Genomic DNA, 23,156 nt, shown 5'->3' with positions numbered 1-23,156 from the left:
ACTGTGTGCCAGGTACTGTTCTAAGCACTGGGGCAGCTACAAGCTTAGTCAGGTGTCACAAAGTCCATATCCCACGTGGGGTTTACGGTCTTAAATCCCATTTTACAGATGAGGTAACTGAGGCACAGAGGAGTGAAGTGACTTGCCCAAGGTCATACAGCAGACAAAAGGCCGAGGCAGGATTAGAACCGAGGTCCTTCTGACGCCCTGGCCCTTGCTCTATCCCCAGACCATGCCGCTTCTCAGGTCGGATGGAGGGGAAGGGGCAGATTCTGAAGATAATGTGGAGTTAAACCAAGGGGAGATTCTACAACTACTCTGGAGGCAAAACAAAGAGGCTCTGGTGACAGATTGAATATGTGGGTTGAATGAGAGATGACTGAAGGATCATGCCAAGTTTGCAAGGTTTTGAGACAGGGAGGATGGTAGTGTTGCCTGCAGTGTTTGGAGAGTTGTGGGAGGAGAGGATTTGGCTTTGGCTACAAGAACAGGTTGAGATCATCTTCCTTTTTTCCTCTGAATACCATGTTTAAGGTCACATCTCCTCCAAGAGGCCTTCCCTGATTGAACCCTCTTTTCCCCAGCTCGTTCTCCTTCTGCATCATTTTTGCATTTGGATCTGTGACCTTTGGACATTTGATATTGGCCCCACCTTCAACCCCACAGCACTTATGTACCCATCTTTAAATGATAGATTATAAATTATTCATTGCTATTAATGTCTGTCTCCCCCTCTATCCTGTAAGCTCGTTATGAGAAGGGAACGTGACTGACAATTCTTTTGTAGCGTACTCTCCCCAAGAGCTTAATACAGTGCACTGCACCTAGTAAACGCTCAATAAATACCATTGATTGATTGATTGATTGATTGATGCTTTTCTAAGAAAGGTAACAGGAAAAGTCTTTTAGGCAGACAACCCATCAGCTCTTTATATTTCTCAAACATCTACTACACTGCACTAGAGAAGCAGCGTGGTTTAGTGGAAAGAGCATGGGCTTGGGAGTCAGAGGTCATGGGTTCTAATCCCTGGTCCTCCACTTCTCAGCTGTGTGACTTTGGGCAAGTCACTTTACTTCTCTGGGCCTCAGTTACCTCATCTGTCAAATGGGGATGAAGATTGTGAGCCCCACATGTATCTACCCCAGTGCTTGGCACATAGTAAGTGCTTAAAAAATACCAACATTATTATTATTATTATTAGGTGTTGCAGCTTCAAGTAATAATAATAATGTTGGTATTTGTTAAGCACTTATGATGTGCAGACCACTGTGTTATAAGCACTGGGGTAGATACAGGGTAATCAGGTTGTCGCATGTAGGGCTCACAGTCTTAATCCCCATTTACAGATGAGGTCATTGAGGCACCGAGAAGTGAAGTGACTTGCCCAAAGTGACACAGCTGATAAGTGGCGGAGCTGGGATTAGAACCCATGATCTCTGACTCTTAAACCCGTGCTCTTTCCACTGAGGCACGAAGCTCCGTAAATGATGATGCTATTACTTCTACAGTTGGACAGACAGAAAGGTTGGCGAAAAAGGGTAGTCGTTAGCCTCTGTGAGGATAAAGTAGGCCTGGCTGGAGTAAACAGGTGGAGGATCATTATCATGAACATAAAGTACCTGTTCTCCTTCCCCCCTTAGATTGACTGGCATGTGGAACAGCACACATGCCTGACCTGATTGTCTTGCCAGTGCTTAGTACAGTGCTTGGCACTTAGTAAGCACTTAACAAATACCATAATTATGAACATGACCGTCAGCACACGGGACTCCCTCAAGGCTCAGTTCTGCACCTGCTTGAATATTCTCCACCTAGACCCACTCCTTTGAAGAACTCGTTCGCTCCCATGGCTTCGGCGCCCGCCTTTATGCGGATCATTCCCAAATCTACATCTCCAACCCTGACCTCTCTCCTTCTCTGCAGGCTTGCATTTCCTCCTGCCTTCAGGTCATCTCTACTTGGCTGTCCTGCTGACACTTCAAACTTAACACGTCCTAAACCGAACTCCTCACCTTCCCACCCAAACCCAGTCCTCCTCCTGACTTTCCAGTCACTGTAGCCAACACCACCACCCTCCCTATCTCACAAGCTTGTGACCTTGGAATTAACCTGAACTCATTTCTCTCATTCAGTCCGTAGATTCGATCTGTTATCAAATCCTGTCTATTCTACCTTCACGACATCTGTAGAATCTGCTTTTTCTTCTCCATACTCTAGACTGGTCAGCTCCTCGTGGGCAGGAAATGTGCTTGCCAACTTTGTTGCACTGTGCTGTCCCGAGTGCTCAGGACAGTGCTCTGCACATAGTAAGCACTCTATAAAGTACCACTGATGATGATGATGATGACAACTAATAATAGTGATGATATTTGTTAAGCGCTTACTATGTGCCAGGCACTGTCTGAGCGCTGAAGTAGATACAGGATAATGGGGTTGAACCAGTCCCTGTCCCACATGGGGCTCAGAGTTTTAATCCCCATTTGACAGATGAAGGAACTGAGGCCCAGAGAAGTTAAGTGATTTGCCCAAGGGCACACAGCAGAGAAGTGGCAGAGCAGGGATTTGAACCCATGACCTTCTGACTCCCAGGCCCGAGTTCTAGCCATTAGGCCCCACGTCTTCTCCATGAATAGTGTTACCTTGTTGATCCGAGCACTTATCGTAGTCCACCACGATTAGTGCGTCAGCCTCCTTGCTGACCTCCCTGCCTCCTGTCTCCCCATTCATTCATTCGATTGTATTTATTGAGCTCTTACTGCTTGCAGAGCATTGTACTAAGGACTTGGGAGAGTACAATTCAAAATAATAAACAGACCCATTCCCTGCCCACATCGAGCTTACAGTCTAGATGGGGAGGTAGACATGACTATCGATCAACAAATTACAGATATGCACGCAAGTGGAGTGGGGCTGGGAGGGGGGATGAACAAAGGGGACGTGTCAGGATGATGCAGAAGGGAGTGGGAGAAGAGGAAAGGGGGGCTTAGTCAGGGAAGGCCTCTTGAAGGAGGTGTGCTTTCAATAAAGCTTTGAAGTGAGGGAGAGTCATTGTCTGTCGGATTTGGGGAGGGAGGGCGTTCCAGACGATGTGGGCGAGGGGACGGCCGTGAGACAGGTGAGATCGAGGCAAAGGGAGGAGGTTGGCATTAGAGGAGCAGAGTGTGAGGGCTGGGTTGTAGTAGGAACGTAGTGAGGTGAGGAAGGAGAGGGCAGGATGATGGACTGCTTCCAAGTCAAGGGTGAGGAATTTTTGTTCATTGCACAGGTGGATGGGCAACCTCCGGAGTTTCTTGAGGAGTAGGGAAAGATGGCCTGAACTTGAACATGTCAGAGAAACAGCGTGGCTTAGTGGAAAGAGCCCGGGCTTGGGAGTCAGAGGACGCGGGTTCTAATCCTGCCTCCGCCACTTGTCTGCTGTGAGACCTTGGGCAAGTGCCTTCAGTTCTCTGGACCTCAATCACCTCGTCTGTAAAATGGGAATGAAGACTGTGAGCCCATGTGGGACAACCTGATTACCTTGTATCTTACCCCAGCGCTTAGAACAGTCCCTAACTCCTAGTAAGCACTTAACAAATACCATTATTATTATTACTATCATTATGTCCCCACTACAGTCTATCCTTCTGACTCTGCTGCCTGGGTCATCTTCCTAAAAACGGTGCAGCCCACATCTTCCCGTTTCTCAAAAACCTCCAATGTATGAAGCACTCAGTGAATAGCATGGCTTGACTGATTGTGCACGGCGTAGTGGTTAGAGCCCGGGCCTGGGAGTTAGAAGGTCATGGGTTCCAATCCCAGCCCTGCCACTTGTCTGCTGTATGACCTTGGGCAAATCACTTTACTTCTCTGTGCCTCAGTAACCTCATCTGTAAAATGAGGATTGAGACTCTGACCCCTACGTGGGACAGGGACTGTTTTCAACCTGATCTCGTCGTATCTATCTCAGTGCTTTAGGACAGTGACTGGCACATAGTAACCGCTAAACAAATACCACAATTACTATTATTATTGTGCACCCATCCACTCTGTGGCAAACAGAAATTTCTGTTTTAAAGTACTCGATCAGATCTCTTCCTCCTCCCTTACCTCACTGATTCCTCCACACCACCTAGCCTGCACACTAACGCCATCCTACTCACCGTATCTCAATCTCAGCTTCCTAACCCCTGACCCATTGCTTATATCCCCCTGGCCTGGAATTCCCTTTGCCCTCTTAACAGACAGCCCACTGGTCTCCCCGCCTTCAAAGCGCCCCTAAAAGTACATGGCCCCCACTAGACCTTCCCCAACTAAGCCCTCTTTTCCTCATCTTGCTCACTCCCCGACTTCAGCTCCACAGCACTTACGAATCAATGACATTTATTGACTGTTCACTGCACGTGGAGCATAGTAATAATGTTGGTATTTGTTCAGCGCTCACTATGTGCAGAGCACTGTTCTAAGTGCTGGGGTAGATACAGAATCATCAGGTCGTCCCACGTGAGGCTCACAGTTAATCTCCATTTTACAGATGAGGTAAATGAGGCCCAGAGAAGTGAAGTGACTTGCCCACAGTCACACAGCTGACAAGTGGCAGAACAGGGAGTCGAACCCATGACCTCTGACTCCGAAGCCCAGGCTCTTTCCACTGAGCCACGCTGCTTCCCTAAATGCTTGGGAGAGTGCCACAGAATTGGTAGGTATGTTCCCCGTTCCCATTGAGCTTACTGTCTGGAGGACTCAGGTGCACACCTCATACCCTGCCGTTTCCCATTTTTGCATTTATTTCACCGTCTGTTGTCTTCCCTTCTAGACTGAGAGCTCCACGTGGGCGGAGATAACGTCTACCAACTCTATTGCACTGTACTCTCCCAGGCGCTTAGTAGAGTGCTCGGCACACAGTAAGCACGCGATGAATACGATGGAAAAAAATATCATCATCGACTGGTCGGTCGCTTTATTATTTGTGGAAACAGCAGCGGTATCCTCCGGTGTGAAGGTAAAGCAGCCGCTTATCGATCTGACTCCCTGTGTACGAGAGCATCTTTGAGAAAGACTGCCTTGTACCCTTTATATATATATGCCTATGAACTTGTATCGATCTGTACCTTCTAAGCACTCGATATGCACCGCACCCTCAGCCCCCACAGCACTCACGTACGTATCCAAATTCTTTCATTCATTCTTTCAATCGGATTTATTGAGCGCTTCCTGGGTGCAGACCACTGTACTAAGCACTTGGAAAATACAATTCGGCAACAGATAGAGACAATCCCTCCCCAACGAAGGGCTCACAGTCGAGAAGGGGGAGACAGCAAAACAAAACAAAACAAGTAGACAGGTATCAATAACATCAATATAAATAAGTAAAATTATAGATATATACACCTCATTAATAAAATAGAATAATAATAATGTTGGTATTTGTTAGGCACTTACTATGTGCAGAGCACTGTTCTAAGCGCTGGGGTAGATACGGGGACATCAGGTTGTCCCACGTGAGACTCACAGACTTAATCCCCATTTTACAGATGAGGTAACTGAGGCACCGAGAAGTGAAGTGACTTGCCCACAGTCACACAGCTGACAAGTGGCAGAGCCGGGACTCAAACCCATGACCTCTGACTCCCAAGCCCGGGCTCTTTCCACTGAGCCACGCCAGCTTCTCGTGTAGTAAATATGTACATAAATACATAAGTGCTGCGGGGTGGGGGGAGGGGGTAAGAGCAGAGGGAGGGAGTCAGAGCGATGGGGAGGGGAGGAGAAGCAGAGGAAAAGGGGGACTCAGTCCGGGAAGGCCTCCTGGAGGAGGTGAGCTCTCAGTACGGCCTTGAAAGGGGGAATGTTTTAGTCTGGTGGATGTGAGGAGGGAGGGGGTTCCGGGCCAGAGGGAGGAGGTGGGCGGGGGTCGACGGCAGGACAGGTGAGAACGAGGCACACTGAGGAGGTTAGAGGCAGAGGAGCGGAGTGTGAGGGCTGTGCTGTGCAGCGTGGAATAATGGATAGGCACAGGCCTGGGTATCAGAAGATTATGAGTTCTAATCCCGGATCCACCACTTGTCGGCTGTGTCACCTTGGGCAAGTCACTTCACTTCTCTGGGCCTCAATTCTCTCATCTGTAAAATGGGGATTGAGACTGTGAGCCCCATGTGACACAGGGACGGTGCCCAACCCGATTTGCTTATATCCACCCCAGTGCTTAATACGGTGCCTGGCACATAGTAAGCGCTTAACAAATACCATAATTATTACTAGGTCATCTTTGATTTTAATGTCTGTCTCCTCCTCCCCTAGACTGCACATTCCTTGTGGCAAGGTGCGTGTCCACCGACTCTGTTGCACTGTACTCTCCCAAGCCCAGAGTACAGTGCTGTGCACACAGTGAGCACTGAATGTATTCCATTAATTGTGTGATTTGTCTGTGAAAATACAGTTACGTGTCCCTTTCCCGCAGTCTGCCATTCAGATAAGCCTTATGCAAGACGCCGTACTAGGCACGTGGGACAGATGATTAATAATAATAATATTGATGATAACTGTGGTACTTGTTAATTCAATTCAACTGTATTTATTCATTCATTCAATCATATTTACTGAGCGCTTACCGTGTGCAGAGCACTGTACTAAGCGCTTGGAATGTCCAGTTCAGCAAACCGAGAGAGACAATCCCTGCCCAACAACAGGCTCACAGTCTAGAAGGGGGAGACAGAGAGCAAAACAAAACAAGTAGTCAATCAAGCATCAATATCATCAAAGTAGATAAATAGAATCATAGATATATACACATCATTAATACAATAGAATAATAAATAATATATATAAATATACACGTGTCGTGGGGAGGGGAAGGGGGTAGAGCAGAGGGAGGGAGTCAGGGGAATGGAGAGGGGAGGAGGGGCAGAGGGAAAGCGAGGATTTATTGAGTGCTTTCTGTGTGCGGAGCACTATACTAAGCGTTTGGAAAGTACAGTTCAGGAATAAATAGAGAAAACCCTTGCCCACAATGGGCTTACAGTCTAGAAGGAGCAGAGAAAGACATCAAAACAAGTAAACAGGCATCAATAGCATCAATTTAAATAACTAGAATTATAGATATCTACACATCATTAATAAAATAAATAGAATTATAAATATGTACATATATACACACAAGTGCTGTGGGGCAGGGATGGGGGGAAGCGAGTAGGGGGCAATGGGGAGTGGAGGGGGAGCAGAGGAAAAGGGAGGCTCAGTCTGGGAAGGCCTCCTGGAGGAGGTGAGCTCTCAGTAGGGCTTGGAAGAGGGGAGGAGAGCTAGTTCGGCGGATGTGAGGAAGGAGGGCAATCCAGGTCAATGGTAGGACATGGACCAGGGGTCGACGGCAGGACAGGCGTGAACGGGGGACGGTGAGGAGGTGAGCGGCAGAGGAGCGGAGCGTGCGGGGTGGGCTGTAGAAGGAGAGAAAGGAGGTGAGGTAGGAGGGGGCAAGGTGACGGAGAGCTTTGCAGCCAAGAGTGAGGAGTTTTTGCTTCACACGAAGGTGGATAGGCAATCACTGGAGGTTTTTGAGGAGGGTGGTGACATGCCCAGAACGTTCCTGTAGAAAGGTAATTCGGGCAGCAGAGGGAAGTATAGATTGATGTGGGGGAGAGAAAAGAGGTTGGGAAATCAGAAAGGAGGCTGATGCAGTAATTCAGTCGGGATAGGATGAGTGATCCTACTAACGAGGTAGCGATTTGGATGGAGAGGAAAGGGCGGATCTTGGCGATGTTGTAAAGGTGAGATTGGCAGGTTTTGGTGACGGGTTGGATATGCGGGGTGAATGAGAGAGCTGAGTCAAGGATGACACCAAGGTTGTGGGCTTGTGAGATGGGAAGGAGGGTTGTGCCATCCACAGGGATGGGAAAGTCAGGGAAAGGACAGAGTTTGGGAGAGAAGAGAAGGAGCTCAGTCTTAGACACGGTGAGTTTTAGGTGGCGGGCGGACATCCGGATGGAGATGTCCTGACAGCAGGAGGCGATGCGAGCCTGGAGGCAGGTAGAGAGAAGGGAGGAGGTGATGTAGATTTTGGGCATCATCCACATAGAGATGATAGTTGAAGCCATGGGAGCGAGTGAGTTCACCAAGGGAGTGAGTGTAGAAGGAGAACAGAAGGGGACCAAGAACCCACCCTTGAGGAACCCCTACGGTAAGGGGATAGGAGAGGGAGGAAGAGTCCGCGAATGAATGGCCAGATAGCTAAGAGGAGAACCAGGAGAGGATGGAGTCAGTGAAGCCAAGGTTTGATAACATGTCGAGGATAAAAGTGTCGAAGGCAGCAGAGAAGTCTAGGAGGATTAGGTTAGAAGGAGCTGTTGGATTTGGCAAATGTTTGGTGGCTTTTGAGAGGGTGATTTCAGTGGAGTGGAGGAGATGGAAGCCAGACTGGAGGGGGTCCAGGAGAGAGTTGGAGGAGAGGAATTTGAGACAGCGAGTGTAGACGGCTCGTTCTAGGAGTTTGGAAAGGAAGGGCAGGAGGAAGATAGGATGATAACTGGAAGGGGAAGTGGGGTCGAGAGGGTTTTTTTAGGATGGGGGAGACAAGGGCATGTTTGAAGGCAGAGGGGAAGGAGCCATTGGAGATTGAGTGGTTAAAAATAGAAGTTAAGGAAGGGAGGAGGGCAGGGGCGATGGTTTTAAGAAGGTGAGAGGGAATGGGGTCCGAGACGCAGGTGGAGGGGGTGGCACTTGCGAGGAGGGAGGAGATCTCCTCTGAGGATACTGCAGGGAAGGATGGAAAAGTAGGGGAGAGGGTTGGTGGGGGGGAGGGGAGAGGCGGAGGGGTGACTTTGGGGAGCTCAGACCTGGTGGTGTTACTTTTCCTAATGAAGTAAGAGGCCAAATCGTTGGGGGGGGGAGGGGTGTGGGGTGGGAGGAGGAACAAGGGGCCTGAGGAGGGAGTTAAATGTCTGATACTGGTGGTGAGGGTGATGGGCTTGGGTGTCAATAAGGGAAGAGAAACAGTTTTGCCGGGCAGAGGAAAGGGCAAAGTTAAAGGGCAAGAAAGGATAAACCTAAAGTGGACAAGTTTGGCCTGGTGTTTCGATTTCCGCCAGCAGCGTTCAGCGGCACGCGCGTGAGATGGACAGTGGAAGTGATCCAGGGCTGCGGGTTAGTGGTGCTTTTAAAGCGATGAAGAGATCGGGGAGCGAGTGAGTTGAGTTGAGCAGAGAGAGTGGAGTTGAGAGCCTCTATTTGGTCATCAAGACGGGGTAGGGAGGCTAGGTGGGGTCTAGAGAGCCGAGGTCTAGATCCGCCCTTTCCTCTCCACCCAAACGGCTACCTTACTGGTACAGGCTCTCATAATATCCCGGCTGGATTATTGTGTCAGCCTTCTCTCTGATCTCCCTTCCTCCTCTCTCTCCCCGCTCCAGTCTATTCTTCACTCCGTTGCCCGGCTCATCTTCCTGCAGAAACAGTCTGGGCCTGTCACTCCCCTTCTTAAAAACTTCCAGTGGTTGCCTATCGACCTCCGCACGAAACAAAAACTCCTCATTCTAGGCTTCAAGGCTGTCCATCCTCTTGCCCCCTCCTACCTCTCCTCCCTTCTCTCTTTCTACCGCCCACCCCGCACTCTCCGCTCCTCTGCCTCCAACCTCCTCACCGTCCCCCGTTGTCTCCTATCCCGTCGTCGACCCCTGGGCCACGTCCTCCCGCGGTCCTGGAACGCCCTCCTTCCTCACCTCCTCCAAACTAATTCTCTTCCCCTCTTCAAAACCCTACTTAGAGCTCACCTCCTCCAAGAGGCCTTCCCAGACTGAGCTTCCCCTTTTCCCTCTGCTCCCTCTGCTCCCCCTCTACCCCCCCCCTTCACCCCCCTTCAGCTAAGCCCCCTTTTCCCCCCCTTTCCCTCTGCTCCTTCCCCTCTCCCTTCCCCTCCCCTCAGCACCGTGCTCGTCCGCTCAATTGTATATATTTTTATTACCCTATTTATTTTGTTAATGAGATGTACATCACCTAGATTCTATTTATTGCTATTGTTTTAATGAGATGTTCATTCCCTCGATTCTATTTAATGCTATTGTTTTTGTCTGTCTCCCCCGATTAGACGTAAGCCCTTCAATGGACAGAGACTGTCTCGGTTGCCGATTCGTACATTCCAAGGGCTTAGTACAGCGCTCTGCACATAGTAAGTGCTCAATGAATACTACTGAATGAATGAATGAATGAATAGTAATGGGCGAGTAATACAGAGGTACAGGGAGGGAGAGCGTGGGAGAGGAGGCAGGTGAGAAGCGCTTACTGCGTGCCGGGCACTGTACTACAGTAGTTTATATAGTGCTCGCCTGAGTAAGAGGAGGAGGTCGGCAGGGCAATGGAGATGCACACTTGTTTGGGTGATGAAATCAATCAGTGAATGGTATTTCTGGGGCATTTACCATGTGCATGAACTCCGCGCTCGGGAGAGTACAATCCAACAGAATTAGCAGATACATTTCCTGCCCACAACAAGTTCGTAAGCAGGACCTTGCTTTCTGGACTGGGCATTTCAGGGTCCTTTCCATCCTAGGCGCCCTCCCCTCCTCCATTTTCTCCTCCCTACCTGGCCCTAGGTAGCAGTCTGTCCATGTCCTTCTTCGAGGATAACTGCGGGCACAATCTCCTCCGAGAGGCCTTCCCTGACTAAGCCCGCCTTTCTTCTTCTCCCACTTCTGCATTGCCCCGACTTGCTCCCTTTGTTCTCCGCCAGCCCCCAGCCTCCCTATCTGTGATTTATTGATTTATATTCACGTCTGTCTCCCCATCTAGACTGTGAGCTTGTTTTGGGCAGGGAATGGATCTTGTATTATTATGCTAGACTCCCCCAAGTAAGTGCTCAATAAATATGAATGAATGAATGAATGAATGAGTGAAATTCCTGGTGGCATCAGTTTGGGGTTTTTAGGGGTGATCAGAAGGGATGAGGGAGGGAGTTTTAAATGAAAGGCCGGGTCAGCCCCGCTCCCCCCTCCTCCCAGCCCCCAGCACTTATATTTACATCCGTCATTTTATTTATTTGTCCTGATGTCTGTCTCCCTCCCTCTAGACCGTGAGCTCATGGTGGGCAGGGAATGCCACTCTTCATCGTCAGATTGTACTCTCCCAAGTGTTTAGTCCAGTGCTCCGCACACAGTCAGTACTTAATAAATACGATTGAATAAATTTACTTTTTTATTTATTTCTCCGTTTATTTATTTAGATCAATGCCTGCCTCCCCCTCTAGCCTGTGAGCTCATCGTGGGCAGGAATGTGTCTCTTTGTTATTGACACGTACTCTCCCAAGCCTGGTCCAGTGCTCTGCCCACAGTCAGCGCTTAAATATGACTCAATGAATGAATATTTATTTATTTATCCATTTATTTATTTAGATCAATGCCTGCCTCCCCCTCTAGCCTGTGAGCTCATCGTGGGCAGGAATGTGTCTCTTTGTTATTGACACGTACTCTCCCAAGCCTGGTCCAGTGCTCTGCCCACAGTCAGCGCTTAAATATGACTCAATGAATGAATATTTATTTATTTATCCATTTATTTATTTCGATCAATGCCTGCCTTTCCCTCTAGCCTGGGAGCTCATCGTGGGCAGGAATGTGTCTCTTTGCTATTGACACGTACTCTCCCAAGCCTGGTCCAGTGCTCTCACACAGCCAGCGCTTATTAAATACGACTCATTGAAAGAATATTTATTTATTTATTTATGCATTTATTTATGTATTCATGTATTTGTGCATTTATTATTTATTTATTTATCTATCCATTTATTTTAAATTAATGTCTGCCTCCCCCTCTAGCCTGTGAGCTCATTGTGGGCAGGAATGTGTCTCTTTGTTACTGACTTGTGCTCTCCCAAGCCTGGTCCAGTGCTCTGCCCACAGTCAGCGCTTAATAAATACAACTAAGTGAATTAATTCATTTATTCAAGATTCATTTATTTATTTAGATTAATGTCCATCTCCCCCTCTAATAATCATTGTGGCCTTTGTTAAGCCCTTACCACGTGCCAGGCGCTATACTAAGCGCTGGACTGTGAGCTCGTCGCGGGCAGGGAATGCGTCTGTTTGTGGTTATAGCCCACTCTCCTGGAGGCTTAGTCCAGTGTTCTGCACATGGTCAGTGCTGAGTGGTTCCATGCGCTTAGTCCAGTGCTCTGCACATAGTAAGCTCTCAATAAATATGAATGAATGAGTGAATACAATTGTTTTGTTTTGTTCTGTTTTTTGTTGTCTGTCTCCCCCGTTTAGACTGTGAGCCCGTCACTGGGCAGGGATGGTCTCTATCCGTTGCCCAGTTGTCCATTCCAAGCGCTTAGGACAGTGCTCCGCACATAGTAAGTGCTGAATAAATACGATTGAATGAATGAATACGATTGTTTTGTTTTGCTCTGTTTTGTTGTGTTGTCTGTCTCCCCCGTTTAGACTATGAGCCCGTCATTGGGCAGGGATGGTCTCTCTCTGTTGCCCAATTGTCCATTCCAAGCGCTTAGGACAGCGCTCCGCACATCGTAAGCATTCAATCAATACGATTGAATGAATGAATATGATTGTTTTGTTTTGTTCTGTTTTGTTGCGTTGTCTGTCTCCCCCGTTTAGACTATGAGCCCGTCATTGGGCAGGGATGGTCTCTGTTGCCTAATTGTCCATTCCAAGAGCTTAGGACAATGCTCCGCACATAGTAAGCGCTCAGTCGACACGACTGAATGAATACTATTGTTTTGTTCTGTTCTGCTTTGCTGTCTGTCTCCCCCGTTTAGACAGTGAGCCCGTCACTGGGCAGGCCTTGTCTCTATTGCCCAATTGTCCATTCCAGGCTCGTAGGACAGTGCTCTGCACATAGTAAGCGTTCAATAAATACGATTGAATGAGTGAATGAATGATTGACTGAATGAATGATTGCTTGGATGGAGTCACTTAACTTCTCTGTGCCTCAGTGACCTCATCTGTAAAATGGGGATGAAGATTGTGAGCCTCATGTGGGGCAACCTGATTACCTTGTATACCCCAGCGCTTAGAACAGTGCTCTGCACATAGTAAGCGCTTAACAAATACCAACATTATTATTATTATTATGGATGGTTTTCGTCTGTCTGTCTGTCTCCCCCGATTAAACTGTAAGCCTGCCAATGGGCAGGGATCGTCTCTCTCTGTTGCCGAATTGTCCATTCCAAGAGCTTAGTCCAGTGTTCTGCACATAGTAGGCGCTCAGTCAACACTATTGAATGAATGAGTGAATGATGGCGATGATGATGTTGGTATTTGTTAAGCACTTACTATGTGCCCAGCACCGTTCTAAGCGCTGGGGGAGATACAGGGTCATCAGGTTGTCCCTCATGAGGCTCACGGTTTTAATCCCCATTTTACAGATGAGGGAATTGAGGCCCAGGGAAGTGAAGTGACTTGTCCACAGTCACCCAGCTGACAAGTGGCAGAGCCAGGGTTTGAACCCGTGAGTGAGTGAGTGAGTGAGTGAATGAATGCATGAATGCATGAATGAATGAGTGTCGGTCGGCTCGGGCGGCCGCGGCCCGTCCGTTGTCGCTCGGTCCTCTGGGGGGCGCCAGTTCCCCAGCGCGGCCGGGAGATAAGGAGGGAGGCAGGCGAAGGCGGGCGACCCGCAGCAGGGCCCGGATCCCCTAATAATAATAATAACAATAATAATAATGATAATAATGATGATAATATTGGTATTTGTTAAGCGCTTACTATGTGCAGAGCACTGTTCTAAGCGCTGGGATTGATACAAGGCAATGAGGTGGTCCCCCGTGGGGGTCCCAGTCTTCATCCCCTTTTTCCAGATGAGGTCACTGAGGCCCAGAGAATAATAATAATAACAATGTTGGTATTGGTTGAGCGCTTACTATGTGCCAAGCACTGTTCGAAGCGCTGGGATTGATACAAGGCAATGAGGTGGTCCCCCGTGGGGCTCCCAGTCTTCATCCCCTTTTTCCAGATGAGGTCACTGAGGCCCAGAGAATAATAATAATAATGTTGGTATTTGTTAAGCGCTTACTATGTGCAGAGCACTGTTCTAAGCACTGGGGGAGATACAGGGTCATCAGGTGGTCCCACGTGAGGCTCCCAACACTCTTCATCCCCATTTTACAGATGAGGGAACTGAGGCCCAGAGAAGTGAAGTGACCTGCCCACAGTCACACAGCTGACAAGGGGCCGAGCCGGGACTCGAACCCATGACCTCTGACTCCGAAGCCCGGGCTCTTTCCACTGAGCCACGCTGCTTCCCCAGAGAAGCGAAGTGACTCGCCCAAGGTCACCCAGCTGACAAGTGGCAGAGGCAGGATTGGAACCCATGACCTCTGCCGCCCCAGCTCGGGCTCTTTCCAGGGAGCCACGCTGCTTTCGTCCCCTCCGGGAGACTTGTTTGGTTTTCTTCTCTTATGCTGGGCCGTCTGTCTCCCCCGTTTAGACCGTGAGCCCGTCACCGGGCAGGGCTGGTCTCTCTCTGTTGCTGAATTGTCATTCAATAGTATTTATTGAGCGCTTACTAGGTGCGGAGCACTGGACTAAGCGCTTGGGATGAACAAGTCGGCCACAGATTGTCCAAGCGCTTAGTCCAGTGCTCCGCACCTAGTAAGCGCTCGATCAATACGATCGATTGATCGAATACGATTTTGTCGTCTGTCTCCCCGGCTTAGACCGTGAGCCCCTTAGTGGGCCGGGCTGCTCTCTCTCTATTGATCAATTATCCATCCCAAGCGCTTAGGGCAGCGCTCCGCACCTAGTAAGCTCTCGATCAATACGATCGATTGATCGAATACGATTTTGTCGTCCGTCTCCCCCGTTTCGACCGTGAGCCCCTTAGTGGACCGGGCTGTTGCTCAATTATCCATCCCAAGCGTTTAGGGGCAGTGCTCCGGACCTAGTAAGCGCTCGATCAGTACGATCGATCGATTGAATACGATTGTTTGATCGTCCGGTCCCCCCGCCCCCCTCCCGGTTTAGCCGGCGAGCCCCATCCTGGGCCGGGCTGCTCCCTCCCCGGTGCCCAACTGTCCCTCCCAAGCGCTCAGCCCAGGGTCCCTCCTCCCCCAGCGCTTAGACCCGTGCTCCGCACACAGGAAGCGCTTAATCAATACCCAAATCATCGTTATCATCAGGCTTTATCATTAGATTATCATCCGGGAGGGAGGGAGGGGGGGCAAAGCGAGGACGACAGACCCTCCCCCCGCCGCGTCCCGCCCACCCTCCGCGCCGTCCGGGGCGGGGCGGGGTTTATGAATGGAGGGGAGGCCCCGCCCCCGGAAGTGACGGCGGACCAATGGGAGGCCGAGCTGCGTGGAGGGATGAGGTCAGCGCCGGGGGGAGGGAGGGGAGGGAGGGAGCGCGGGGGCGCGCCTGGCGGGGGCGCGCGGCGGCAGGACCGGCCGGGCGGTTGCAGCGGCGAGCGGTGCAGCGGGCGGTGCAGCGGGCGTCGCGGTGCAGCGTCTGGTCCCCCGGCGGCGCCATGCAGGGCTTCGTGAGGCTGCGGCCGTCGGCCCGGGAGGCGTGAGCCGCCCGGGCGCCGGGAGCGGCCCCGGCCCTTGCCTTCCCCGGTCCCCGGCCGGCCATGGGCGGCCGGCGGGGCCGGAGCTGAGCCGGCCGCCCCGATGCGCTGGGTCGGGCGGCGGGTCCGGGCAGAGGCGAGGGGCGGGAGGAGAGCGAGCGGCGGCGGGGAGGAGGAGGAGGAGGGGGCGGCCGAAGATGGCGGCCCGGGGCTGAGCGGGCCCCCGCGTCGGTGCCCCCGTCGGTGCCCCCGTCGGTGCCCCCCGCCGGCCCCATGCAGGCCAAGAAGCGCTACGGGCTGCTGCTGTCGGCCGCCGCCGCGCTGGTCCTGCTGCTGTACCTGGGGGGCCGGGCGCCTTGGCCGCCCCCGCGGCGGGGCCCGGAGCCGGGCGAGGCGGCCGGGACCTGGCCGGGCTTCCCCGACGCCCGGCGGCCCTTCGGGCCCGGGGAGCCCCCGGCCTCCGACCCCCGGGCCTCGCCCCGCCAGAGGCGCGACGGCCAGGCCGGCCTGCAGCGGGGCCGGCGCTGCCGCATGGAGTCCTGCTTCGACTTCGCCCGCTGCCGCGGCCCCGCCTTCAAGGTCTACGTCTACCCCCGGCAGAAGGGCGACAAGGTCGGCCAGGGCTACCAGAGCGTGCTGGCCGCCATCGAGGGCTCCAGGTTCTACACCTCCGACCCCGGCCAGGCCTGCCTCTTCGTCCTGGGCCTCGACACCCTGGACCGCGACCAGCTGTCCCCGCAGTACGTGCACAACCTGCGGGCCAAGGTGCAGGGCCTGCCCCTGTGGGACGGCGGCAGGAACCACCTGGTCTTCAACCTCTACTCCGGCACCTGGCCCGACTACACCGAGGACGTGGGCTTCGACCTCGGACAGGCCATGCTGGCCAAGGCCAGCGTCGGCGCCGACAACTTCCGACCCCGCTTCGACGTCTCCATCCCCCTCTTCTCCAGGGACCACCCCAGGACGGGAGGCGGGAAGGGGTTCTTGAGGTCCAACGCCGTCCCCCCGCTCAGGAAGTACCTGCTGGTCTTCAAGGGCAAGAGGTACCTGACGGGCATAGGGTCGGACACCAGGAATGCCTTATACCACGTCCACAACGGGGAGGACGTCGTCCTCCTCACCACCTGCAGGCACGGCAAAGACTGGCAGAAGCACAAGGACTCTCGCTGCGACAGGGACAACGCCGAGTACGAGAAGTAAGTGCGGCCGCCGACGCTCCCGACGCGCCGCCCGGCGGGGGTGGGCGCCGCGGACGGGACGCCGGAGGCCCGCCGGCGCCGGCCCGCCGCTGCCTCTCCTCCCCGTCTCCTCCTCCTCCTCCTCCTCCTCCTCCTCCGAAGGCCCGGGAGGCTTCGGCTCCATCCCGTCTTCCCCTCCTCCAGCCGGAGAGGCTTCGCACCCTGATCCCGTTTTCTCCTCCTCGGGCCAAAGATGCTTCGGCCCGATCCCCTCTCCCCCTCCTCGGGCCGAAGAGGCTTCGGCCTCATCCGTTTTCCCCTCCTCCTCCTCCTCCTCCTCCTCAGGCCCAAGAGGCATCAGCCTGATCCCGTTTTCTCCTCCTCCTCAGGCCAGAGAGGCTTCATTCGGCCCGGTCCCGTCTTCTCCTCCTCCCACAGGCCAAAGAGGCTTCAGCCTCATCCCGTTTTCCCCTCCTCCCCCCTCGACTGGAGATTCTCCTGGGGATGTGGAAGTGCCTTGCCCCGGGAGGGGACTTTCGGGCCACCTCGGGGGCCCCCTTCCTCCAGGGGAAGCGGCTGCCGACTGATGGGTGTCGGGCGTCCGTCGGGTGGGAGATGCCGACCTTCTGGGATCCGGGTGCCGGACGTGGTGTCCCCGGGCGTCGTTCGGCTCCATCCCGGGCTCAGAGCCTACGGCGAGGAGTGGAGGTGGCGCTGGCCGAGGCCTCCGCCGGTCCGCCCCGAGCGTATGCGCGTGGAGGGACGGTGGGAGAGGTTCCTTGGGGTTAAACGCTTCCTCCAGCCTCCCGACCTTCCTTTCCTCCTCATCCCGAAGCTTTCGCGGGCTCCCCCCCCCCCCCACTCCCCCCGGCCCCGTCTCATCTTTTCTTCGGCCTCGATTGATTTCAGGCCGTCTCAGTTGGGTTACCCGCCACGTGCACGGTCCGAGACTGGGCACCGAGAGTCAAACTTAGAAGCCAGCCGCTCGAGCGAGCTTCAGCATTTGAGGATCGAGCGTTCTCTCGGCGGCAGGCGTGGGCCCGGAAGCAGCAAAGCCCCCATTGGTGTAGAGTTTTGTTGGTTTTATTTTTTCCTACCTCACGCAGCCGTCGACCGTACGCTCCGTAACCTCTTCTCGTCTAACTGGGATACTTCTTGGCCCTACCGCATGCCTGCTCCGGCTGGATGCAACTTTCCTCCAGTTGCTAAGGAACTTACTGGCTACCTTCTGCAAGTCAGCAACGCACTGATTTGATTTAGTTACAACCGTAGCCTAGCGGAGATCCGTCTCAGCCGGTCTGCCGTGGGCGACGGGGCCCGTTAGCCACCGGTCCTCCGGCTTGCAGGGTCCACGTTAGGTGGGTGAGAAATCCAAGCAGCCTTGTGTGGCCGTGGGAAAGCGAGCCACAAGCCAAAACCATTTCGGGGGCTGCCGAAGGCAGGCCTGCTGTATTTGCAGTTATTGGCATCCTGGAATGCAGCTGGGAGAACAAAAACCATCAGAGAGAGAGCGAGAGACAGAGGCAGACAGAGAGTGAGAGATAGCGAGAGGGAGTGTGTGAGGGAGAAAAAGAAGGGGAGGCGGAGGAAAGCTTGAGGGTTATCAGTGCCGCTTAACACGGCCAGTTGGCTACCCTTGTCTTTCGAGGATTTTCAGGGCCGTTTGGGAGAGAATCTGCAGAATTGCTGCTGCGGTCAATCGGAGTGAACTTAAACCCCTTACAGTGTTTAAGGGAAAGTCAAAAGAAAGTCTCAGATCGTCCCTTTTGCTGCCAGATTTTTGCTCTGAAGATTTGCAAAAGCCTCGACAGAACAGGTAGCTGTTGCTCCCGGGGATTTTGAGATTAGCATTCAGTTGGGTGGGGTAGATGGGGAGGGTTAGTTCATATAATTCTCCCAACCTCTTCCCCGCGAAAGGACTAGGTAAATCAAACTTGTGATGGATTCCTCTCTTTATTCCTCATTTAGATAGTCTCGTTCCTGCGTCCTGGGTTTGCTTTTTGAAATGCTTATGGCTGTTCGGGAATATCCCTGTGTGGCGTATGGCCGAGTAGTCTGAGATGAAAACTAACCTTTCGGCATCAGAGAAAGTTTGTTGAATTTTGCAGGAGAAGCACCGGCCTGCGTGTCTGTGGCAGGGAGCTGTGCCGGGGAGATGTCGGTCGGGCTGGCTGCCGGGCTAAGGACCGTAGGGGACCTGACGGCCCAGAGGAACAACCGGACGTCTTGACCCCAGAGAGACGACGGCGTCTTTTCGCTCTCCTCTAGGCCGTGAGCCCCTCGTGGGGGCAGGGAACGTACCTACCCGCTCCGTTCTGACGTACCCTCCCGAGCCCTTAGGACCGGCCTCCGGCGCGCGTTTTAAGCGCTCGGTAAATACGGCCGACCGATGGCTAGAGTGAAACGCCGCGCTATAGAACCGGGCATCCAGAGGAAGGGGCTGGCTCCTTCTGGCCCCGCGGAGAAGTAGTGCCAGGTGAAATGCGATCAGCCAAATTGAAATCCGGCCGGGAGATTGGAACCGACACCCACCCTCTGGTGTGAAATGTAATGTAATAGTATCTTTAATGACCACAAGAGGTCAGGACCTCAGTGTCACCGTCCCCTCCGAAAGACGGCACTCGGCCGAGCCAGGCGGCCCCCTTCCGAACTGGGACGCTCTAATTGCAGCCCGCCGCCTCTTCTCGACCCTCTCTTTTCCTTCCAAGGGCCTTCGGTTCCCCACCCTGCTCCATTTATAAGGTCTGTCGAGACCGCCGGCCGTGAGGGAGGGTGTCGCCCACTCTTTCCTTCGCGTGGCGTCGCCCAAGTTCCGACGGAACGACCCTCAGTCCGTTATCTGAATTGTCTCCCCGATGGAAGAAGCAGCAGTGGTAATAATAATATTTGTTAAGCGCTTACCGTGTGCCAAACCCTCTCTAAGCGCTGGGCTAGATACAGGATCATCAAGTTGTCTCACATAGGGCTCTCAGTCTTCATCCCCATTTTCCAGATGAGGACACTGAGGCACAGAGAAGCAAAGTGACTTGCCCCAAGTCACACAGCTGATAAGCTGCGGAGCCGGGACTAGAACCCACGACCTCGGACTCCCCGGCCCGGGCTCTTTCCACCGAGCCACGCTGCTTCTCTTTAGTTACCTGCGGTGGTGCCACTGCGGCAGATAACCGTGGAGGATTTGAAGAGTAAAGAATGTTTTCTATTTTATTGCCGTTGATTTCGATTACTCCCGTGGATAGTTTTTTCAGGCCGTCTCCTCCAGCGGAATGTAAGCTCCTCGTGCGTGGGGAACGCGACGCTTCTCTGTCTCGGGCTACCCAACCCCTCCGGCACAGTGCACGGTAACCCGCGGGTGCTCAGTACTGCTGCCGTTCCTTCTATCTCTCGAGGCCTGTTTACTCTTGACTTTATTATTAATTTTTTGAGGGTATTTGTTAAGCGCTTCCTACGCGCCGGGCCCTGTACTAAGAATTGAGGTTGATATAAGATAATCAGGTTGAATGCAGCCCCTGTCTCACTGGGGGCTCACAAATGGTTAATCCCCCTGAGGAAGCAGCGGGGCCTGGGGATAGAGGGTGGGCCCGGGAGTCGGAAGGACCTGGGTTCTAATTCCGGCTCCGCCGCTCGTCTGCCGCGTGACCTTGGGCAAGTCACTCGGCTTCTCTGTGCCTCAGCGACCAGATCTGCAAAATGGGGATTAAGGGTGTGAGCCCCGTGTGGGACGGGGGCTGCGTCCAACCTGATTGGCTTAGTACGGTGCCTGGCGCTTAGTACGGTGCCTGGCCCCGAGTCACCGCTTAACAAATACCCCAATTATTACGATGATTATTATTATCATTTTACAGATGAGCTAACGGAGACCCGGAAAAGTGAAGTGACTCACCCGAGGTCCCACGGCAGACAAGTGGCGGAGTTGAGATGAAGAGAACCCAGGTCCCTCTGACTCCCGGGGTCGGGCTCTATCCACTAGGCCACGTGGCTTCTTCCCGTCCAGTCGTGGCAGGGCATATTTTAATATTTCATTTCTCATTTTGTGGAGCTGCAGTAGTTTGGCACGCCCGTCAAGCGCTGGCCAGGGGAAGGCCCGGCCTGATCCTGAGGCCGCTTAGGAGTCAGTGGACCCCTATGCATAGATGCCTAGGAATTAGAAAAACAGAGTGTCAGTCGCATCGCGACCTTACTTCGTTAGCCCTGCCGCTTTTGGGAAGGCGTCTATTCTAGGGTTGGCTCTGTTATCCCCACGTAGAGTTTGGGGTTCCTTTTAATGCAGAGAAACGGTGGAGGAGGTGATGGCGGTCCTGAGCCTTTGGGGTGGGGGGAAGAGAATATAATACTAATAATAATGATGACGATGGTATTTGTTAAGTGCTTACTATGTGCCGAGCCCTGTTCTAAGCACTGGGGTAGATACAGCGTAATCCGGTTGTTCCACTTGGGGCTCACAGTCTTATTCCCATTTTACAGCTGAGGGAACTGAGGCACAGAGAAGTTAAGTGACTTGCCCACAGTCACACAGCTGATAAGCGGCAGAGCTGGGTTTAGAACCCACGACCTCTGATTCCCAAGCCCGGGCTCTTTCCAATGAGCCACGCTGCTTCTCGAATATGAAAACAGAACTAGAACGCTCCTCCGTTAAGTCTGCTTTAGGATGATCCGACTATTAAATATGTGTTTAGGGCAGACTTTTAAGCCGGTGATTTAATGGAAAATCATTCCTCTATTGGTGTTTAATTAGGATAGCATTGAAAATGTATTGAACGTGTCCATGGAGAAAATGTATTTTAATGATTTTGGAGGTGAGGCAGCATATAAATATTCAGGTTTTGTCTACCAAGCAGAATCCAAGGGTATATTCCTGTCGGTCTCTCTCTTTTCCTTTCCCCCTTTCGTCATCGATAACCGGTCTGACCGAAGAGAAGCCATTTGGGTGAATGGAGAAACAATCTCCTCTCGTGATCGAGGGGGATGCTTTTTGGGCCCAGGTGTTCCGAGGTAGACTACGAGATCTCCTTCTGTTTGACAACACGATGCATTATTTTTCACCGTCGCTACGGGTCTCGGCAGATAGAGCTGATAAAGGCTGAAACAAATTACGTGATCGTGATTAGACTATTTGTAAGTAGGATGTAGAGAAAATTCTTTTAGAACGACATCCCATCAGCTTCTTTATGTGGCCTTATTACCGGGGATGTTGTCATTTGAACGGCTGTTTTAAAATTCCTTCGAACTCTATTGCGTAGCTCTTCATTTGCCTTTTGGACAGAGTACAAAGGAGTTCAAAGTAGAAGAGAGGAAACGAAGAGCGTTCTCTCTCGTCCCCGTCGGAACACGGCAAGCAAACGTTTCAGGAGCTATCCTAGTTCAGGGGTTGCTTTTCTTTCTCTTTACGGTATTTAAGCGCTTACTCTCTCAGGTACTCGCCTGAGCGCTGGGGTAAGTACAGGCTAATCAGGGTGGACGCAATCCCTCTGTCACATAGGACTCACAGTCTAAATCTCCATTTCTCATGTATTCAATCGTTTTTATTGAGCGCTTCCTGTGTGCAGAGCACTGGACTAAGCGCTTGGGAGGTACAATTCGGCAGCAGAGAGAGACAATCCCTGCCCAACAACGGGCTCCCAGTTTAAAAGGGGGAGACAGACAGCAAAACAAAACAAATAGGCATCAATACCATCGAAATAGATAAATAGAATCATAGTTATAGACACATCATTAATTAAATAGAGTAATAAATGATATATAGAAATATACACAAGTGCTGTGGGGAGGGGAAGGGGGTAGAGCAGATGGAGGGAGTCGGGGCGATGGGGAGAGGAGGAGGTGGCGGAGGGAAAGGGAGGACTCAGTCTGGGAAGGCCTCCTGGAGGAGGTGAGCTCTCAGTAAGGCTTTGAAGAGGGGAAGAGAGGTTGGTGGCTGTGAGGAAGGGGCATTCCAGGACAGCGGTAGGACGTGGGCCAGGGGTCGACGGCGGGACTGGTGACAGGTTAACGGTGGAAGAGGAGCGGAGAGTACGGGCTGGGTTGTAGAAGGAGAGAAGGGAGGTGAGGTAGGAGGGGTCCAGGGGACTGAGAGCTTTGAAGCCAAGAGTTGAGGAGTCTTGCTTCATGTGAAGGTTGATAGGAAACCCCTGGAGGTTTTTGAGGTGGGGAGTGACAGGTCCAGAGCGTTTCTGTAGAAAGATAATCTGGGCAGCAGAGTGAAGGATAGGCTGAAGCGGGGAGAGACAGGAGGATGGGAATCAGAGAGGAGGCTGATGCAGCAATCCAGTTGAAGTAACTGAGGCACAGAGAAGTTGAGTGACTTGCCCGAGGCAAGCAGCAGCAGGCAAGTGGCGGGCCTGGGATTAGAACCCGGATCCTTTGATTTCCAGGCCCCCGCGCTTTTCACCAGGTCACGCGGCTTCTGGTGCCCGTTTAGAAACCTCCAGCTTGGTCTTATGAATCTTCTAAATTTGTTCATTCCTACGGTGAAGTCATTCAACCATCTTAGAGATGAACGCTGTCCCTAA

General features: G+C 52.4%; 1 protein-coding gene across 1 annotated transcript in view; it reads left to right on the top strand.

Moving 5' to 3' along the window:
* The first annotated feature begins 15,642 nt into the window (after window positions 1-15,642).
* Window positions 15,643-23,156, top strand: part of EXT1 (exostosin glycosyltransferase 1) — a 284,225-nt gene continuing 276,711 nt past the window's right edge. Inside the window, exon 1 of the mRNA XM_029063015.1 lies at window positions 15,643-16,668. Within this exon, the coding sequence (XP_028918848.1) occupies window positions 15,746-16,668 (923 nt within the window). The 5' untranslated portion in view covers window positions 15,643-15,745. The remainder of the gene's footprint in view (window positions 16,669-23,156) is intronic.

Source organism: Ornithorhynchus anatinus, chromosome 4 (assembly GCF_004115215.2).
Source record: "Ornithorhynchus anatinus isolate Pmale09 chromosome 4, mOrnAna1.pri.v4, whole genome shotgun sequence".
Taxonomy (NCBI): Eukaryota; Metazoa; Chordata; class Mammalia; order Monotremata; family Ornithorhynchidae; genus Ornithorhynchus; species Ornithorhynchus anatinus.
The sequence above is the reverse complement of the archived record's forward strand: the minus strand, read 5'-3'. Positions and strand labels throughout refer to the sequence as shown.